This window comes from Bos taurus, chromosome 19, assembly GCF_002263795.3.
Source record: "Bos taurus isolate L1 Dominette 01449 registration number 42190680 breed Hereford chromosome 19, ARS-UCD2.0, whole genome shotgun sequence".
Lineage (NCBI taxonomy): Eukaryota > Metazoa > Chordata > Mammalia > Artiodactyla > Bovidae > Bos > Bos taurus.
Window position 1 is genome coordinate 55,477,922 of NC_037346.1, and position 19,617 is coordinate 55,497,538.

The 19,617-nt window shown below is 45.1% G+C and overlaps 1 protein-coding gene across 4 annotated transcripts in view; it reads left to right on the forward strand.

Annotated features, from left to right (window-relative positions):
• The window catches only part of RNF157 (ring finger protein 157), a 74,962-nt gene that overhangs the window by 12,984 nt on the left and 42,361 nt on the right, over positions 1 to 19,617 (forward strand). For 3 of the 4 annotated variants that reach the window (XM_024979845.2, NM_001205618.2, XM_024979846.2), the window contains one exon: positions 4,740 to 4,858. In XM_024979845.2, coding sequence (XP_024835613.1) covers positions 4,740 to 4,858 — 119 coding nt within the window. Of the gene's footprint in view, positions 1 to 4,014; positions 4,052 to 4,739; positions 4,859 to 19,617 lie in introns of those variants that run through there. The other variant, XM_059877862.1, reaches the window with a different exon arrangement.

Here is a 19,617-nt window from a genome sequence, read left to right on the forward strand (position 1 = left end):
ATATATATACACACACACACATATATATTCTGAATTGTACTAGTACTGATCATTCTGGGCCATACTTTATGGGGTTTTCCCCCTTGATGTTTTATTTTTATTGTGGTTAAAAATGCATAACATTAAACTTACCACCTTAACCATTTTCAAGTGTTAACAGTTCATTAGTGTTAAGATCTCTAGAACTTTTTCTTCTTGCAAAACTGAAACTATACCCATTAATCACTGACTCCCCCTTTTCCCTCCCACACACGCCTTGTTTTAACTACAATTTGGGGGGTGAGTGATAAGTTAGGAGTTTAGGACTAAAATGTCTGCACTACTATATGTGAAGTAGATGCCAACGAGGACCTGCTGTATAGCACAATCAGGCATACTCTTTACTCAGTATCTTGTAATAACTTGTAATGGAAAAGTATATCTATAACCGAATCACTTTGCTATACTCCTGAAACTAACACACCATTGTAAATCAACTATATTTCATAAAAACTTTTCTTAAAAGTATATAATTTTTGTGTATGATGGTGGCTTCTTTTTTCCAGTTCTACTGAGATATAATTGACAACATTCTGTAAGTTTAAGGGGTACAACATGATAATTACCACAAGATACGTCTTTTTAAAAATAAGGTTTAGATTTTTTTTAATTGAATTTATTGTTGGCTGCACTGGGTCTTCATTGCTTTGCGAGGGCTTTTCTCCAGTTGCGGCGAGCTGGGGCTGCTCTCTAGGTGCACTGACTTCTCTCGTTGCAAAACATGGGCTCTGGGCACTTGAGCTCAGTAGTTGGGGCTCTTGGGCTTCGTTGTTCTTGGCATGTGGAATCTTCCCGGACCAGCGATCAAACCAACATCCTCTACATTGGCAGGTGGATTCTTAACCCTTGGACCGGGGACGTCCCAAGATGTAGCTTCTTAAAGCCTACAAAGAATTCCAGTTATGATTTGGTTAATAAATTACAGCCAACTATGGGACTTCCCTGGAGGTCCAGTGATTAGGATTCCATACTTTCTATGCGAGGACTGCAGGTTTGATCCCTGGTCGGAGAACTAAGATCCCACATGCTACATAGGTGGCCCACAAAGTAAAATAAAAACTATAAAATAAGTAAAAATTATAGCCAATTAATAAAAACTTGCAGGTAATCTACTAGTCATGTGTGTTGTTTCCTACCCACACATAGGCAAAGACATGTTTTCGTGTAGTTCTTTTTTCCATAGCATTTCTGATCTTAGTGCACAGTTGTCACTAAGAAGCAAAAATGTGCACGAACTGTCCACGAGGCACTTTTTTTTCAGGGACTGTTGGTATGTTTGGTGTTCCCATCTGTGGATGTGGCCGCACCGTCTAGGTCACTGCGCCCTGATCCCCACGTCTGGGCAGCCTGAGCAAACGGAACGTTTTTCTTTTATCTGATGAGGCATTCGTATTTTAAGTGTGTCAAGGGAGATTAGTGTGGCATTGACACTTCTCTCAAAATGAAAAAATCCTCCTTTTCACCTGTGGATTATTGACCTTCCTTTTAGGTCTTTGTATATGTGTGCTCTTGATTTTTAATGCCAAGCAAGGCTGGATTTCCCTGGCACTCCAGTGGTTAAGACTCTGAGTTTCCAATGCAGAGGATGTGGGTTCGATCCCTGGTTGGGGAACTAAGATCCCACATGCTGTGCAGTGCAGCCAAAAAAAAATTTTTTTTTAATAGTCATAAAATAAAATAGAGACTTCCCTGGTGGTCCAGAGGCTAAGACAGCAAGCTTCTATTCCAGGGGGCCCAAGTATGATCCCTGATCAGGAAACTAGATCCCATATTCGGCAACTGAGTTCGCATGCCTCGACCAAGACCCTGTGCAGCTGAATAGATTTATGTAAAAATTAAAAATTAAGTTAAAAGTTAAAAAATAAAATTAAATGCCAGACAAGGCTACAGTTAGCTCTATAAACTGCTTTCTGGGTAATTTCATTTATTATCATGGCTGTCCCCAAAAGGGCATTTCCAGTAGAACCCTGCCATCTTTAATGCTTTAACCCCGAAGCCTTTAACCCTGAAGCCATTAGTGCTTTTCTCCTGCCAGAATCAATCACTACCATGTGTAAGCTGATTATCCGTTGATTTCATTGTCCCCACATCCCTCACCTGATGGCTCCCAGGTCCTGGAAACTCAGCGTGGCCCAGATTGAACTCAGCCCGTACCACTCCAGACACCGCACCTGCTTCTCCCGATTCTTTCTTCATGATCTGGGCAAGCCACCCATTAATGTCAACATCTTTCCTAATTTCACCTAATGTATAGTAAATGTATAATGTCTAATGTGTAAAAATATATTTTCCTAATGTTCAACAGTAAATGACAAATTCTTTGAGATGGCTGCTTCTGTTTGTGACAGCTAGGCACCTCCTTCTCTATAAATTATGCACGTGGAAAATAGGGCTAGTAAGTGCTAGACATAAATAATTTATAACTAAGCTCCTAAATGATGAATCGCACTGTGTATCACTGCGGATGGCTGCCCCTGTGTGTTTTCATGTTGATGGGTAACTTTCAAGGGTTCCTCCTTGATTGCTTTGGTTTCGGCTGCTCTTACCCTCAAACAAAGGGCTTTCCAGGTGGCTCAGTAGTAAGAGAATCCACCTGCTAATGCAGAAGATGCAGGTTCAATCCTTGGGTCAGGAAGATTCCCTGGAGAGGAAAATAGCAACCCACTCCAGTATTCTTGCCTGAAAAATCCAATGGACAGAGGAGCCTGGCAGGCTACGGTCCCTGGGGTCCCAAAGAGTCAGACACCACTTAGGAATTAAAATAACAACAACGACTCTCAATGTTTTCCTGCTTGCTGGTTAATTAAAGAATTGCCTCATTTTGTGGCAAGGGATTTTATCCATGTTGTTTGGTTTAATGTGTTTCTAGACCAAAGCAACTCCATGAGTAGAAAATCCAAAAAAATGAATGTTTGATTCCGTTTTCCTGTTAGAGCTTTCTTCTCTGCCTTTGTTGCTGCAGCTTCTTCACAGGCTGAAAGTGCTGAATCTCATTTTTTAGAGTTTTCTGTAAGCCTAAAAAATTGAAACATTTATGCTAGCCATATAACACATAAAGAAGACTTTTGCTGATTCGTAAGTTCTTTGTATTAATCCAAGAACTGGGGTATATGAGAGATTGATGGAATGTGATATGGCCGAGTCACTCACTTTTGAACCATTCACCTTTATGGGAGAGTTAGATTATAGAAATGTGAGCTAAGAAGCATGTGGGGTTTGTTGTTGTTGCTGTTTTGCTTTTATTGACGTATAGTTGATTTACAGTGTGTTAATTTCTGCTGTACAGCTAAATGATTCTGTTTGTATATATACATTCTTTTTTATACTCTTTTCCATTGTGGTTTATCACAGAATGTTGAACACAGTTCCCTGTGTTATGCGGTAGGACCTGTTGTTGACCCAGTCTGTGAGAAGCATGCGTTTAATCAGATTTGGAAAGTGTTCCCAGATGGAACGGGCAGTGTTACCTAAGCCTCCCCTGGTTACTTAGTGCCATCATGTCCTGGCTCGCGTCCTCCATCTGTCTGGATAAGGCAGTTGGGGATCCTGACCCTGCCTGCAGATTGCCTCTGGTTAGTGGAGAGTTGAAAATATTCCTGCCTCCTGGCTGGTCAAGGTGGGGCCTGACTGATGTCCCTGTAACCTTGGCCATGAAGACTGCCAGTGAATTTGGGACTAGGGTGTATATGCGTGTCTGTGTCTTTCAAAATCACTAAACTTGTCCAGTTAAGCAATATAATCTGTGGTATGTGAGTGCCCAGTCGCTTAGTTGTGTCTGACTCTTTGAGACCCAGTGGACTCCGGCCCGCCAGGCTCCTCTGTCCATGGAATTTTCCAGGCAAGAGTCTGTGTGGTAGTTGATTAGTAAAGCCTGGGGCAGTATTACTTAATTTGTATTCTCCTATTAAACCATCATTTTGAAGCAAATATGGAACACAAGGAGGCTTCATTGTTGGGGGTGATGGAAGTATACACGGAACTGGCAAGGAAATGCTGAGACTACTGTGTCTGGGTATGAGCCAGCGTATGAAAGGTCCAGGCAAAGGAACGTATGTGCGTGTGTGCATGCTGCTACCTGCAGTTAAGATTCATGAGTACATGCAGAATAAGGAATAACCATTTCAAGTGTAAGGGAAAAAATTCAGGAACAAAATACATATATATATATATATATATATATTCATTAATGTGCGTTGTGGGGCCTTCTGGTCTTTTGCTTCTTGGTGTGATAGGCAGATCATGGTAAAGATTCAATTAAGAATGTCAAAAGGGACTTCCCCAGTGATCAGGTGGTTAAGAATCTGACTGCCAATGAGGGGGATGGGGGATTCCATCCCTAGTCTGGGAAGATCCCACATCCCACAGGGCAACTAAGCCTGTGTGCTGAGACCACTGAGCCAGTATACCACCACAAGAGAGGCCCTCAGTCACCGTAACTAGAGAAACACCACGTGAAGTACAGCCAAAAAAAAGAATGTCAAAAGGAAAACAGTGATCTATTTTATATTTGATAATCTTGGGTTCTCACTGCTAGGATTTTGCGTATTTGGTGCCATTATCCCCAGTCAAGAGAAGAAAATTTCCCTAGGGTTAGAAATGGCTCTAATTGTTTGTTGAAGGGTTAACATTTTTTTTCTTTCCCCCTGAATCGGCTTGTTCACTTGGCTTAGTTTGACTGGTTTCTGTCTCTCGCCCTCTAGGAAGCTATTTTGCCAGCCACTTCATTATGGGAGGAGAGAAGTTTGATTCAACTCACCCCGAAGGCTACTTGTTTGGAGAAAACAGCGATCTGAACTTTCTGGGGAACAGACCAGTGGCGGTATGGCTATCATCCGTTTACTTCCACTCGGGGCTAAGTGGCTGAGTCAAATGGTCTTGTCAAAATAAGTTTGTAATTGCTGGTTCAGCAGTGTCTGCGGCTTGGTCTGAGTTGAGAGGAGCCAGACTGCAGCCTCTTTGGTGGGTCTCCTGGCACCAGAGGCTGCCCCGTGGAAAAGTACCCAGTCTGCCTGAGGGTGAGGACAGCTCACAAAACCCAGATCTGCCCCTCTGAAGCTCTGCCTGAACGCCGCCTCTGCAGACATCCCTTGCCCAGTCCCTAGCTTGTCCTCACCTTGCTTTTCATTCCTCTTCATAGCAACTATTTACCACGTTGCTGTTTTTCAGTCGATAAATCATGTCTAACTCTTTGCAGCCCCGTGGACTGCAGCATGCCAGGCTTCCCTGTCTTTCACTATCCTCCAGAGTTTGCTCAGATTCATGTCTGTTGAGTCAGTGATGCTATCTAACCATCTCATCCTCTGCCACCCCCTTTTCCTCCTGCCCTCAATCTTTCCCAGCATCAGGGTCTTTTCCAATGAGTCAGCTCTTTACATCAGGTGGTCAAAGTAATGGAGCTTCAGCATCAGTCCTTCCAATGAATATTCAGGGTTGATTTCCTTTAGGTGGTTTGATCTCCTTGCAGTCCGAGGGACTCTCAAGAGTCTTCTCCAGCACCACAGTTCAAAAGCATCAATTCTTCCTAATACCACATAAGCTGCTGTTGCCTTGTCACCTCTATTATCTGCCTTTTGCATCAGAATGTACATTTCCCAGGGCAAGGGGGCTGTGCCACTGTCGAAAGCCAGCACCCAGAACAAAGCCTGGAACATTGTGATAAGCCTTTCATAAAGATCTGTTGAATGAATGACTGACAAATTTCCCCTCCATATCTGAGTTGATATCAGACTGTCTGTCTCTCCATTCATTCAACTCATTCCATAAATGTTTATGGGGCATTTTCTCTGCACCCAGCATGAAGCTTTGCAAAAATAGCTGCCATGTGGCTACTGATTGGCCACTTTGTGCTAAGGAAGGCCCTAGAGATTTTTCAGACATTATTTCTAATCTTCATAAAGACCCACTTTAGGACTTCCGTGGTGAACCAGTGGTTAAGACTCCGTACTTCCAACACAGGGGCCAGGGTTCAGTCCCTAATCCAGGTACTAAGATCCCACATGACACATGGCAAGGCCCATAAATAAATAAATAAAAACAAAACTATATTTTTTTAAAAAACCCTATCAGAGAATTTGTTATCAGTATTATTTTGTAAGTGAGAGAACTGAGGTTCCGAGAGCTGAACAGTGGTAATAGCTTTTGCTGTTTAGTTGCTAAGTCGTGTCCAACTCTTTTGTGACCCCATGGACTATAGCCCGCCAGGCTCCTCTGTCCATGGGATTTTCCAGGCTAGAATACCGGAGTGGGTTTCTATTTCTTGTCCAGAGGATCTTCCCAAGCCAGGGGCTGAACGCACATCTCCTGCAATGCAGGCGAATTCTTTACCACCAAGCCACCAGAGAAGCCCAGTAGCCTTTATGAAGTGCACACCGTGTTCCAGGCCCTGTTCAAAATGCTTTCAGAAAATTTTTCCCAAAGCCACATAACTAGATCTGCCTAGCTGCAGATCAATAACCTTTCCACTGCTTCCCTCTGCTTCACAATATCCTGCCGTTCTCCAGAAACTCCGATTTTAGTGGGGCAGGCCAAACACAGGAACAAGAGATACTTCAATAGCAATCAAAGTCTGAAAGGGCTGGGATTCTGTAGGTATAGGGAGTGGGGGAGGGGAATCGCAAGGGCCGGTGCTTTGGTGCTGGTTTTGAGAAGGAGGCCTTGGAGGATGGCCGAGTCTTCATGAGGCGAGTGGGCGAGAGGCTTCCCAGGAGGGAGGCACAGGGCACAGGCATGAACACATTCACATTTCTGTCGAATCAGCAACCATTTACTGAGAAACTGCTATGTGCCAGGCACTGTGGGAGGCGCTGGGGACACAAAGCTGAAATGAGCATGGTTTGTTCCTCCCCTGGAACAAATAAGGAAGCCAGTCTGGCAGAAGTGGACCTTTTCTGGTGGAGAAGCAAGGTTGGAAAGGTAGGTGGGGGCTCCGTTCCCTCAAGATGTGTTCCACCCTCTCCCATAGGCTCTGGGGAAATACTGAAGTGTTTTAGGCAGATGAACACCCCAGAGAAATCATTTGTTTTTTGGTCTTTAAGAAGGTTAATCTGATGACAATTTTCCATCTGGAGCTTTAACTAAAAAGCATTTTGGTTGTTGTTGATGGTTTTTATTGTTTTCTTCCTTTCCATCTGGGCTTCGCTGATGGCTCAGAAGGTAAAGAATCCGTCTGCAATGCAGGAGACCTGAGTTCGATCTCCTGGAGGCGGGAATGGCAACACAGTCCAGTATTCTTGCCTGGAAAATTCCATGGACGGAAAAGCTTAGAGGGGCAGTAGTACATGGGGTCACAAAGAGTCAGAAACAACTGAGCGACTAACAACACTTTTCTATCTGGAGTGACAACCCCCCCCACCACACCCCGGTGCTGTGTGCTCAGTCATGTCCAACTCTTTGTGATCCCATGAACTATAGCGCGCCCCCCCCACTCCAGGCTCCTCTGTCCATGGAATTTTCCAGGCAAGAATACTGGAGTGGGAAGCCATTTCCTTCTCCAGGGGATCTTCCCTACTCAGGGATCAAACCTGCATCTCCTGCATTGGTAGATGGATTTTTCACTGTGCCATCTCAGAAACCAATTCTTAGTTGAACAGTACTTTCAAAATACCAAGTACTTTCTGCTTCACAGTCAATTATGACAACTCATACTTATCAAATGACTACTTTCTGATTTTTCTACTGTTACCTTAGCCGTTAGAGTGGAATGATCTTTTTTTCTGCTTGAGCCAGATAAGAACTCCCTTACTTCCTGGAAGTGGGCTCATGCTTGAAAAATACCCTTTCTTCTCACAGGGACTTGGCCATTTGCATCCGCTTCTTCCTCCCTTTTTTCTTTCCTCTGGTGTCAGAATCGTTTATATACTTTTTTAAAGTGTAGGTTTTTTTAAAAAAACTTTTTCAGGCCATAAAGGTGATTTAAAAACAAGGGAACACTTCTTTAGGCTAATTTTGAGGTTTATGCTGGCCGACAAACCTCCCCAAAGTGTAACCGTCTTGTTTACACTTCTGTGAGCCCGGGAATGACCGAGCTCTTCCAGGAGCCCCGGACAGCAGCGTTGACTTCACTTGCAGGCTTTCTCCCAAAGGAGCATCAACATTGGCCTTTTTGTTGTTTTTGTGGACTAATCGTTAAACATGCTTCATGTTGCACAGAGCAAATGTTTTCAAAGGAGGTCATCATTTCACGTTAAGAAAGCAGATCGGGGTAACTTCAAAGAGGGAGGTGGAAGTAGAGAATGCAACACGTTTCCCTTTGCTGTTTCCCTTTCTTAGTTAATAATAGCTAACATTTAGTGAACGCTTACCATTTGCCAGGCCCGGTTGTTCCAAGTTCTCTGTATGTGTTGACTCTTTGTGCCCTTGTTGATGCAAGTTCAAGGGGGATGCACAGTGAGGCGGAACTGAAACGTCAGAGTTTGGAGCAGAGAAAGGTTTATTGCAGGATCGCGCAAGGAGATGGGTGGCTCATGCTGTAAAAAGCCTCAACTCTACAAAGAGTTTCAGCACAGCACTTTGAAATGGCAGGCGAGGCAGGTGGGTGGTGTTGTGAGGTATGTGATCACCTTGTGCACAGTTCTCTGACTGGCTGATAAGGAGGGAGCAGGGGGTGTCACAGGGGTTCACTTTATCAGTCCTCAGGCTCCAGGAGGCCTGGGGCTGTGTGCTCGTGGTCATCAAGTAGTTCTTCTATTTGGTGGGAGTTTTTTCAGATCTGCAAAACAACTCAGGAAATTTGCATCACATACTATTATCTAGGTTCTTCAAGAGGAGCTGAAGCAGAGGATATGGGGGAAGGCCTGTCCAGGGAAGGCCCCATAGGGTCCTGCTCGGTTATATCCTCACACCCTAACAAGGAGGGTCCTGATTTGACGGATGAAAAGCAAGAGACACAAAGAATTGAAGCAAAGATTGCAAAGCCTGGAAGTGACTGACTCAGGATTTGAACCCAGCAGTCCAGCTCTAGAGCCTGGGGGTCCTCTGCCCTTTCCTGCTGGTCAGGTTGGGGGTACTCAGGACCCCTGCCCACATCTTGTATGTGAGTCTGAGTAGATCCTCGAGGGCAGTTTGTGAAATGTGGAGAGAGTAGCCAGCATGGCCGTGACACGTTCTCACAAGTGTCTCTTGAGAGAGTTTGTATTTGGTGTGTAATTCCACCGGCTGACCTGACCTTGGCCGCCTGCTGTTACCGCACGTCAGCTTGTTTAGGGGAAGGCCCAGCGGCTGAAGGCTGACTGGTCACTTGAGTTCTCCAGAGCTGACCTCTACTCTCTGCTAACATATCTCAGTGTCGGTAGACGGGCGTTGGGTTGCAGAGGAGAGAAAACAGCCTTATAAAGCCATCCAGCAGCCCCAGGCAGAAATGGCTCCTCTTTCCAAAGAGATGGGGGCAGAATATGTTGAAATAAATGGTTAGATTAAGTTATAAAGGCCATAGACTTCCTGGCTTCTGGGACTTGTCGTTTTTCCTGTCATCTTTTGACTGATCAGACTCAGATGAGTACCATTCAGCTATGGCTCAGCCTGTAGTTTTTACGGAAGCTCGTCTCCCACTTAGGATAATCCATCCATTAAAGTCAGATGTATTATCAAGCGTTCAGGTCAGATATAAAGAACCAGAGTGTGTGTGTATATGGAAGGACGGTTGAAAGAGAGGTCGGAATCAAGATTGCAAATTTTACATACATATTGCAACCCTGGCAGTGAAGATTGCAACCCAAACTCTTTGCAACCCTGGCAAGGGTCCATCACTCAGGCTCTCAAATTACCCGCTTATAACAGGGAGGCTGTTCTGACTTTGTAGGAATGTCATGCTTGAAAAATGCGTTGGAATTGCTGGAGGAAGAGAAGTATGCAACAATGTTAGCTGCACTCGCTAGCCTTTCAGGTTGGTTATTTCTGCAATTACAGTTCTGGGTGGAGCACGTACTCACTTTTTTTTTTTAAGTTAATTGTGAGTTTTTTATTATTTTATTTCAATTTTTTATTTTCTTGGCCAAGCCACGTGGCAGGTGGGATCTTAGTTCCCAGACTAGGGATCGAACTCATGCCCCTTGCATTGGAAGCACAGAGTCTTAACCACTGGACCACCAGACAAATCCCCTCACTGGTTGTTAACTATCTTAAGTAGTGAACAGGGCTTCTACAGGTCCTTCTGCTCTGGTCTCTGTATAGAGGAGGTGAGATGGTGGTGTTTGTACATCACAGTTGAGGCCTCCCCTTCCCTAGGTGGCAGAGAACTGATGCTGGTTTTTTGGTCCTTTATTGCATTAGATCTTTTTTTTTCTCTAAGAGTTTTTTCCTTTTCTTTTTTTACGGCTGCACTGGATCTTGTTTGCTTTGCTTGGGCTTTCTCTAATTGCCACGAGCAGGGGACTGCTCTTCCTTGTGGTGCGTGGGTTTCTCATTGTGGAGGCTTCTCTTATGGTGGAGATCTAGGCACACAGTCTCTGTAATTGTGGCTCCCAGGCTCCAGAGCTCAGGCTTCAGTAGTTGTGGCACACAGGCTGAGTATGCTCCATGGCATGTGGAATCCTTCCTGACCAGGGATTGAACCCGTGTCCCCTGCATTGGCAGGTGGATTCCTATCCACTGCAGCAAACTGGGAAGATCTGGGAAGTCCTAGATCTTTTTTTATTGCACTAAATTACTGCTAAAACTCTAAATCATTTGGAGGTTTAGTGACCTTAGGATTGTCAGTTACGGAGAGAGATCTTGATTCCAGAGGCATTTAAAAAAATATCCATCTTGCTGGAATATTTTAAGAATTCGAACAGTGACAACTATCATGCTTTGATTTCCATTTTAGAAAGTTAATTCTTTAAATCCACTCAGAGTATAGAGTGAATCAGAAAGAGAGGAAGAGACCAGTTAGGAAGTCATAGTTTATCTGACTTTTCAGGTAAAAAGTGCATTTATCTCGAGAGAAACACTCCATAGACAGAGTGTGGGCCATCTCAGAAGGCAAAATGGCCCAGAAGTCATAGTTTATGTTAGTTAAGAATGAAAAGTACCTGAACTAGGATATCGACATAAAAAAAAAAAAAAAAAAAAAGAGGATCCAAGAGTTCTGGGCAGTTCAAGTTGAGGGAAGGGGAGAAGTCAAGACAGAGGACACGGAGGAGCAGAGCCCCTGGGGGCAGCTACCATTTAAACAGGGCACTCTGCAGGTGTTTAGTCTGAAGGTTGGTTTGTGCCCGGGCCCCAGTGTAACCAGGCAGGTTGGTCACAGGTACAGTGATACCTACGGCCTTAGAGCCTCTATTCATCTGCACAGGCTGCCATAACAAAATACCATAGACTGGGTGGCTTAAACGACAGATGCTCATTTTTCATGGTTCTGGAGGCTGAGAAGTCCAGGATCAAGGTGCCAGCAGACCAGGCTGCCAGTAAAGGCCCTCTCTCTTCTTTACTTGCCATGACTGCCTTTTACTGGGTCTTCACACGGCAGAAAGAGCCTGGGAGTTCCCTGGTTAGGATTCTGGGCTTTCACTGCCAAGCGTCGGGTTTCAGTCCCTGGTTGGGGAATTGAGGTTCTGCAAGCCTCTCAGTGCAGCCAAAAAGGAAAGAGAGAGAGAATGATAGCTCTTTTTCTGTCCCCATCTTGAGGGGCCCACCCTTATGACTTTATCTAACCGTATGTTGTTGTTTAGTCACTAAGTTGTGTCCGACTCTGTGCGACCCCATGGGCTGTAGCCCCCCAGGCTCCTCTGTCCATGGAATTTCCCAGGAAAGAACACTGGAGTGGGTTGCCATTTCCTTCTCCAATGCATGAAAGTGAAAAGTGAAAGGGAAGTTGCTCAGCCGTGTCCAACTCTTAGCGACCCCATGGACTGCAGCCCACCAGGCTCCTCTGCCCATGGGATTCTCCAGGCAAGAGTACTGGAGTGGGGTTGCCATCACCTTCTTTGAAGGAAACCCTGTCTAACCTAATTACCTTTCAAAAGCCCCATCTCCAAATACAGTCACTTTGGAAGTTGGGCTTCAACGTAGGAACGGGGGCGGGGGCATAGTTGAGTCCATTGTTGTTCAGTCGCTACGTCCTGTCTGACTGTCTGCGACCCATGAACTGAGCGTGTCAGTCCTCCCTGTTCTTCACTATCTCCTGGAGTTTGCTCAAACTCATGTCCACTGAGTCAGTGATGCCATGAGTTCATGGCACAATGTAAAGTCCATGGAAGGAGTGTGTGGGTGTGTGTTTGAATTAAATTGGATTTTTTGCCGTTTGTCTATCTTCTTTCCCTTTTCCTTCCTTTTACTACAGCTGTTTTTTTTTTTTTTTGGACATTCAGTTTGCAGTACATATTTAATTTTCATCTATGGCCCAGCTATTTCTCGTCTCCAAATGTCCATGTAAAGGAAGAACATACTTCCGTGTGTCTCCTCTGCTCTCAGTATTCTCCTGCAGCCCTGATTCCCTTTGACACCAGATACGTGTGAGTTTTCCACACATTAGGCAGGAATCATCAGGTAAATTATAGCGTGTCTATACTATGAACTAGTACTCAGCCAAAGATAAGGTAGAGCTGTATTTACTGAGATGAAAATGTATCCATGACCACGTCATTTATCAAGAAAAGCAAGTTGCTGTATATAATGTAGAGTCTGGTTTGACTTTTGATAAAAGTATTAGTAACAGTGTATAAAATATTTGTGCATACATTTATGTTGATATTTATAGGTGCATAAAAATACATGAGCACACAGCATTTGAACCTGTGACAGGGGTAACTCTTGGGGCTACATCAGTGACAGGAGGTACTTTCTTCATATCCTTCTGTGTTGTTTGAATTTTCCCCAGTGGACATGTTTTTATTTTTTAATTGAAAGCATTTATATTTTCTCTAAAAATAGAAAAAGGATTATCGCTAAGCACAGGAAGGAAATAGGCCTAGGAGAGTATATAAAAGTAGGAAAATGAAGGAAGTTCATAGAATAATACTTTTTTTTAGTGAACTGCAGGAAGGGTGTGGTCTGCTGAGTGGGGTTGCATGCTGAATCAATCAGTCCTGTCTGACTTTTTGTGACCCCACGGACTGTAGTCCACTAGGCTCCTCTGTCTATGGGATTCCCAGGCAAGAGTACTGGACAGGGTTACCATTTTCTCCTCCAGGGAATCTTCCTGACCCAGGGCTTGAACCTGCATCTCCCAGGTCTCCTGCTCTGCAGGTCCATTCTTTACCACCGAGCACCAGGTTGCGATGTGCTAAGAAGTGGTTGCGGGCTTGTAGAGAAAGACAAAGACATCAGAATCAGCATGGGGAGGAGTGGAGCTGGGAGCTTCAGCCTCTGGGTGTCAAGGTGCAATGATTCACCTTTAGAAATGTCAGATTCAGTGTGACTGGGTCCTGTTTTTAACAACCTGAGAGTCCGAGAAAATCCAGACTATGAAAAAGCGAAACTATGAATATTTATACTTTTAAAATGCGAATAGGGCTTTACAGACCTTTATGTAAGGGTTTTTTTAAAAACAACACTTTTATAATACCTGTCTCCCTACTCCTGGACTCTCCCCAGAGGTGACTGCCCTGCCCAGTTCAATATGTTATCTTCTCAATCTTACTTTCATTTTTTAAAACTGTGACAAAACACGCATAACATAAAAGGTATCATCTTAGCGACTTTAAGTATGCCAATGTCAGTACATTCACACTGTTTTACACCCAAGCTCCAGAACTCTTTTCATCTTGCAAAACTGAAACTCTGTCCCCATTAAATACGAACTCGCCCTTTTCCTTTTCTAAGAATTTGACTTCTAGAGAAGTCTGTATCATGGAGTCTTACAGTATTTGTCTTTTTGTGACTTATTTCATTGAGCATAATGTTTTCAAGGTTCATCCAGGTTGTAGCCTATATCAGAATTTCCTTCTTTTTTTAAAAAAAAAAAAGTATCAATGGCTGTACCAGATGGTAGTTGTGGCATTAAGGAAATTTTAGTTGAGGCACGTGGGAGTCTTGTCTTGCAAACTCTTAGTTGCAGCATATGAGATCTAGTTCCCTGACTAGGGATCGAACCGAGGCCCCATTTTTTGGGAGCTTGGAGTCTTGGCCACTGGGCTACCAGAATTCTGGCAGTCCCAGAATCTCCTTCCTTTTTAAGGCTGAGCAATATTCCAGTATATAGATAGACCACATTTTGTTTATCCTTTCATCTGTCAATAGACACTTGGGTTGCTTCCTCCTCTTGGCTGTTGTGAAAAATACTGCTAAGAACACGAGTGTTACATTCCATCTTTAAAGCACACATGCCAGTACTGGCCTAGGGAAGAGGACCATTCACTTTTAGAAATTAGTAAAGAAAATTATTGTATGTCTTCAGTTTTGAAATGTAACTCCTTTTTTGTCGTTACCCCTTGGCTTTGGGTTAAGATGTGTGCTAGTCGCTCAGTCGTGTTGGGCTCTCTGCGAAGCCATGGACTGTATAGCCTGCCAGTCTCTGTCCACAGGATTTCCCAGGCAAGAATACTGGAGTGGGTAGCCTTTCCTTTCTCCAGGGGATTTTTCCAACCTAGGGATTGAACCCAGGTCTCCTGCATTGCAGGCAGATTCTTTACCATCTGAGTGACCTATTCTATTTATGTTAGCTTGTAATTCTTAATAAAGATGAAGAAATCATTTCAAATGCATTCTTTTAGGAAAAGTTGCTTCCTACCGCTTTAGTTCAGTTCAGTTCAGTCACTCAGTTGTGTCCGACTCTTTGCGACCCCATGAATTGCAGCATGCCAGGCCTCCCTGTCCATCACCAACTCCCGGAGTTCACTCAGACTCACATCCATCGAGTCCGTGATGCCATCCAGCCATCTCATCCTCTGTTGTCCCCTTTTCCTCCTGCCCCCAATCCCTTCCAGCATCAGGGTCTTTTCCAATGAGTCAGCTCTTCGCATGAGGTGGCCAAAGTACTGGAGTTTCAGCTTTAGCATCATTCCTTCCAAAGAACACCCAGGACTGATCTCCTTTAGGATGGACTGGTTAGATCTCCTTGCAGTCCAGGGGACTCTCAAGAGTCTTCTCCAACACCACAGTTCAAAAGCACCAATTCTTCGGTGCTCAGCTTTCTTCACAGTCCAACTCTCACATCCATACATGACCACAGGAAAAACCATAGCCTTGACTAGACGAACCTTTGTTGGCAAAGTAATGTCTCTGCTTTTGACTATGCTATCTAGGTGGGTCATAACTTTCCTTCCAAGGAGTAAGCATCTTTTAGTTTCATGGCTGCAATCCTACCACTTAGTGAATAAATATTGAATGTGTAAACAAAGACTGTTTTGCAGTGTGCAGATGCCATCCTATCGTATTTCCAAATACTGAAGGACTATAACCAAACTGTAGATTTTATTCAAGAGTTAGCTTCAACTGTCTCTTGATTCCAGAGATAACATTAAAAACCTGGTACTTTTATTTTAAAATGTATTTATTTATTTGATGGTATTGGGTCTTAGTTGAGACACACGGGATCTTCATTACATCGTACAGGATCTTGCATTGCTGTGCACAAGCTCTCTAGTTGTGGCACTCAGGCTCAGTAGCTGTGGCCTGTGGCTTAGTTGCTCCACTTCATGTGGGGTTTTAGTTCCCTACTCAGGGATCAAACCTGTGCCCCCTGCTTTGAAAGGTGAATTCTTAACCACTGGACCCCCAGGGAAGTCCCATGCTGGTTACTTTTACATACAGTGTAGGATAGATTATGTTTTAGGTAAATAAAAGCATAAAAAATAAGAGTGCATGTAATGTTAGCTCCACCTTTGGAAAATAAATTATAACATAAAAAAGACAGCTTTGAAAGCTAATCGGTTGAGTCCAAGCGTTTGCTATAATACTTGGCACTAAGAAGGGATTTTTAATGTGACTTCTGTGCTGGTTTTCCACCCTGAGACCTCTGTTTTATGGAGCTGAGTTTCTGTAGGTGACGGGTCGTGGGATGGGAAAGCATTCACTGGTGTGACAGGGCAGGAGAGTGGCAGGGGCCCTGAGCCACCCCGTCAGGTTCACTGTGAGGTCCCAGTGATGAGGAGGAGCGTCCCAAAGATGTCAGGTCAGCTGATAATGACTGTTCCTGCCACCTGCTCCTTTTTTTTTTTTTAAGCTTTCTTTTCTGGAAACAAAAACCATCTGCTTTTAATTTACTTTCTTTTTTTTTTTTTATTTTAACTTTTGTATTGGGAGTTGTGAAATATTTGTATGAAAGTATATAAACCACATATCTACTGTTAAAGAAACTATAAACAAACACCCTTGGATTCACCACCCAGATCAAGAAATGAAGCATTGCCAGCACCTTCGCAGTCCGCCCTGTGCCGGACCCTGGTCACAGCTTTATCGAGATATAATTCACTGTGGATTTCTCCTCAGAAGCATTACCATCTTTCCCATGGTAGTTAATAAGTATCTTGGGGAAGTTAGTTGGAAACTACTGTCTAGATGTCTTCTCTTTTTAATGCGAAAACCACTCACCAGGTTTACTCCTTTCTTCACATAAAGGTGCTGCACTGGCTGAGGTTAGTGAACTAGGCCTTTGCTTATATTAGATCTAGTGCCTTGCTGAAAGATTCAAGACAGAGACTGTGATTCTATCTGTCTGGTATGTCGGGTTCAAGGTATAGCCTTATGGAATTAGAGGTGTAGAAAGGAGTGGCAAGGTAACCTGAAATTACGAGAAAAAGGAAAAAAGAAAATTCCCTAGAGAAGAAACGTTGCTGGAGATGAACAAGGAACAGGAACAGTGTTTAGGGACTTTCCTGGTGGGCCAGTGGCTAAGACTCTGCACTCCTAGTGCAGAGGAGCCTGAGTTGGATCCCTGATCAGGGAACTAGATCCCACATGCCACAACTCAGAGTTCGCATGCTGCAACTAAGACCTGGTGCAGCCAAATAAATAAATAAGTTAAAAAAAAGAGGGGGGGGCCTTCCCTGGTGGCTCAGTGTAACGAATCTGCCTGCCAATGCGGGAGATACAGATTTGATCCCTGGTCTGGGAAGATCCCACATGCCATGGAACAAGTCAGCCCCTGTGCCCCAACTACTGAGCTTGTGCTCTGGAGCTGGAGAGCCGCAACCACTGAGCCCTCGTGTGGCAGTTACTAAAGCCCTTGCACCCTAGAGCCCGCGCTCCACCGCAAGAGCAGCTATCACAGTGAGAAGCCCGTGCATCACGACTAGAGAGTAGCCCCCACTCACCGCAACTAGAGAAAAAGCCCAAGCAGCAGGGAAGAGCCAGCATGGCCCAAACTAAAATAAATCTAAAAAAGAAGAAGAAGAGGGCCGGATCTGTGAGGCAGAATCAGTGTAGTCTCTAGGCTTTGGTACTCAGACTGTGTGTCCCCGGCCCTCTCCAAGGACACAGCCGGCTCATGGCTTTTCCTGCTGTATGTGGCAGACCCTTTCTAGTAGGCCAGCTCCTCTAGGTCCCATGCTGGTTACTTTTATATGCAGTGTAGGATAGATTATGTTTTAGGTAAATAAAAGCCTAAAATAAAGAGACTTAACAGTATGTGTAATGTTAGCTCCACCTTTGGAAAATAAAAAGACAGCTTTGAAAGCTAGTTGGTTGAGTCCAAGCGTTTGCTACAGTACTTGGCACTAAGAAGGGATTTTTAATGTGACTTCTGTGCTGGTTTTCCACCCTGAGACCTCTGTTTAATGGAGCTGAGTTTCTGTAGGTGATGGGTCGTGGGATGGGAAAGGGTTCCACTGGTGTGACAGGGCAGGAGAGTGGCGGGGGCCCTGAGCCACACCGTTGGGTTCACTCTGAGGTCCCAGTGACCTCAAGGTCTGTTTTTCCAAAGACTGCTGTGCCAGTTCTGGAATCATTTAGTGTGGTCCGTTGCTCTTCCGGGGTTCCCTGGTGGCTCAGAGGGAAAAGAATCTGCCTGCAGTGCAGGAGACCTGGGTTCAATCCCTGGGTTGGGAAGATCCTCTGGAGAAGGGAACGGCTACCCACTCCAGTATTTTGTTTGGCCTGGAGGATTCCATGGACAGAGGAGCCTGGCAGGCTGTAGTCCATGGGGTTGCAAAGAGTCGGACACGACTGAGTGACCTTCACTTTCACTTCACTATTGCTCTTCCAGGCTCCTAAGAGGGCCCCCACCCCAGCACATGAGACCCTGACATTCGCCAGGGTGTTCATGGGAGGATGTCCTCAGCGGCTCTTCCCCATCCTGCTTTATATTCCGCACCCCTGACTGATACCGCAGGACCCACGCATCCTTTCAGCTCCTGCCTCTGTGCCCGTTAGCCCGATCCCCTGGGGTGTTTGGAATGATGATCCCAGAAACCCCATTGGGTGATGCTGAGATTTCACCCTCATTATGGTCTAGTGGCCAGGAGGGAGGTGGGGGCAGTCCTGAGTAGGGCAGGCACTGTCTTGTAAGAGGCTTGTCTTATTTGCCACTGTAGTCTTCAAGCAAAGGGGATTCCTCTGTTTTCCAAGGAGAGGGAGTCAGCCGCTTTGCGGGCCCAGGTAATCCGGGGTTTGAGGTTCTCAAGTAAATAGACACAGACACCCCCATCGTGAGGCTTCCCAGGTGACTCAGTGGTAAAACAACCTGCCTGCCAATGCAGGGGATGCAAGGAGAAGGAAATGGTAACCCACCCCAGTATTCTTGCCTGGAAAATTCCATGGACAGAGGAGCCTGGCAGGCTACAGTCCATGGGGTCGCAAAGAGTCAAACACAATTGAGTGACCGAGCACGACACACATCCCCATCTCAAGCCTTAGAGTTCATGTCTTTCCATCAGGGCCTTGACTTTGATGTAACAGACTTGCCTGGACTGAGTTCACCCTTCTTAGTTTTTTTTTTTGGGGGGTCTACGTTGCCTTGCAGGCTTTCTCTAGTTGCAGGGAGCGGGGGCTACTCTCTAGTTGCAGTGCTTGGCCTTCTCATTGCAGTGGCTTCTCTTGTGGAGCTTAGGCTTTAGGGCGCGCAGGCTCAGTAGTTGTGGAGCACCAGCTTAGTGCTCCAGGGCAACCTATTGGACCAGGGATTGAACCCGTGTCCCCTGCATTGGCTGGCAGGCAGACTCTCAGTCACTGGACCGCCAGGGAAGTCCTTCTTCTTGGTTCTGCCACTCCTTAATATAAGGTGCTGTGCCTGCGGGGGGTGAGTGCTTTTAGGCCGTCTGTCATACTTGGCTTCACGTCATCATATCTGAGATTGTCTTTATCCGTTTTCATTGGACAGATGATTTTTAATATCACCACCCAGTCCCACGGTCCTTCTTGTGGCTGTTTCTTCTGCATCTCCTGTACCAGAGACATGAAACTGGTCAGTGTGCGCCCCCCACCCCCGCCACAGGTCATAGGACCTCAGGGACCTTCACCCCACTGATGGGTCCACGTCACCATCTGGCAGGTGAACGACCCACCACCCCCAGAATCCCACCTGCCGAGTCCACTTCCGTAGGCAACTTCTGATGCCACCTGTTCTAAGGCAGACTCTGTGGAAGCAAACCTGCATTGGAGATCTTTATGAAAACTGTTTATTGAAGGAATGCTCTTTGGAGAAGAGGTAAAACGGAAGCCAGATGGTGCAGGGGAGCAAAATCAGCAACAGTGTGGTCTTGGCAGAGACTTGCTCCAGCCTGGTCC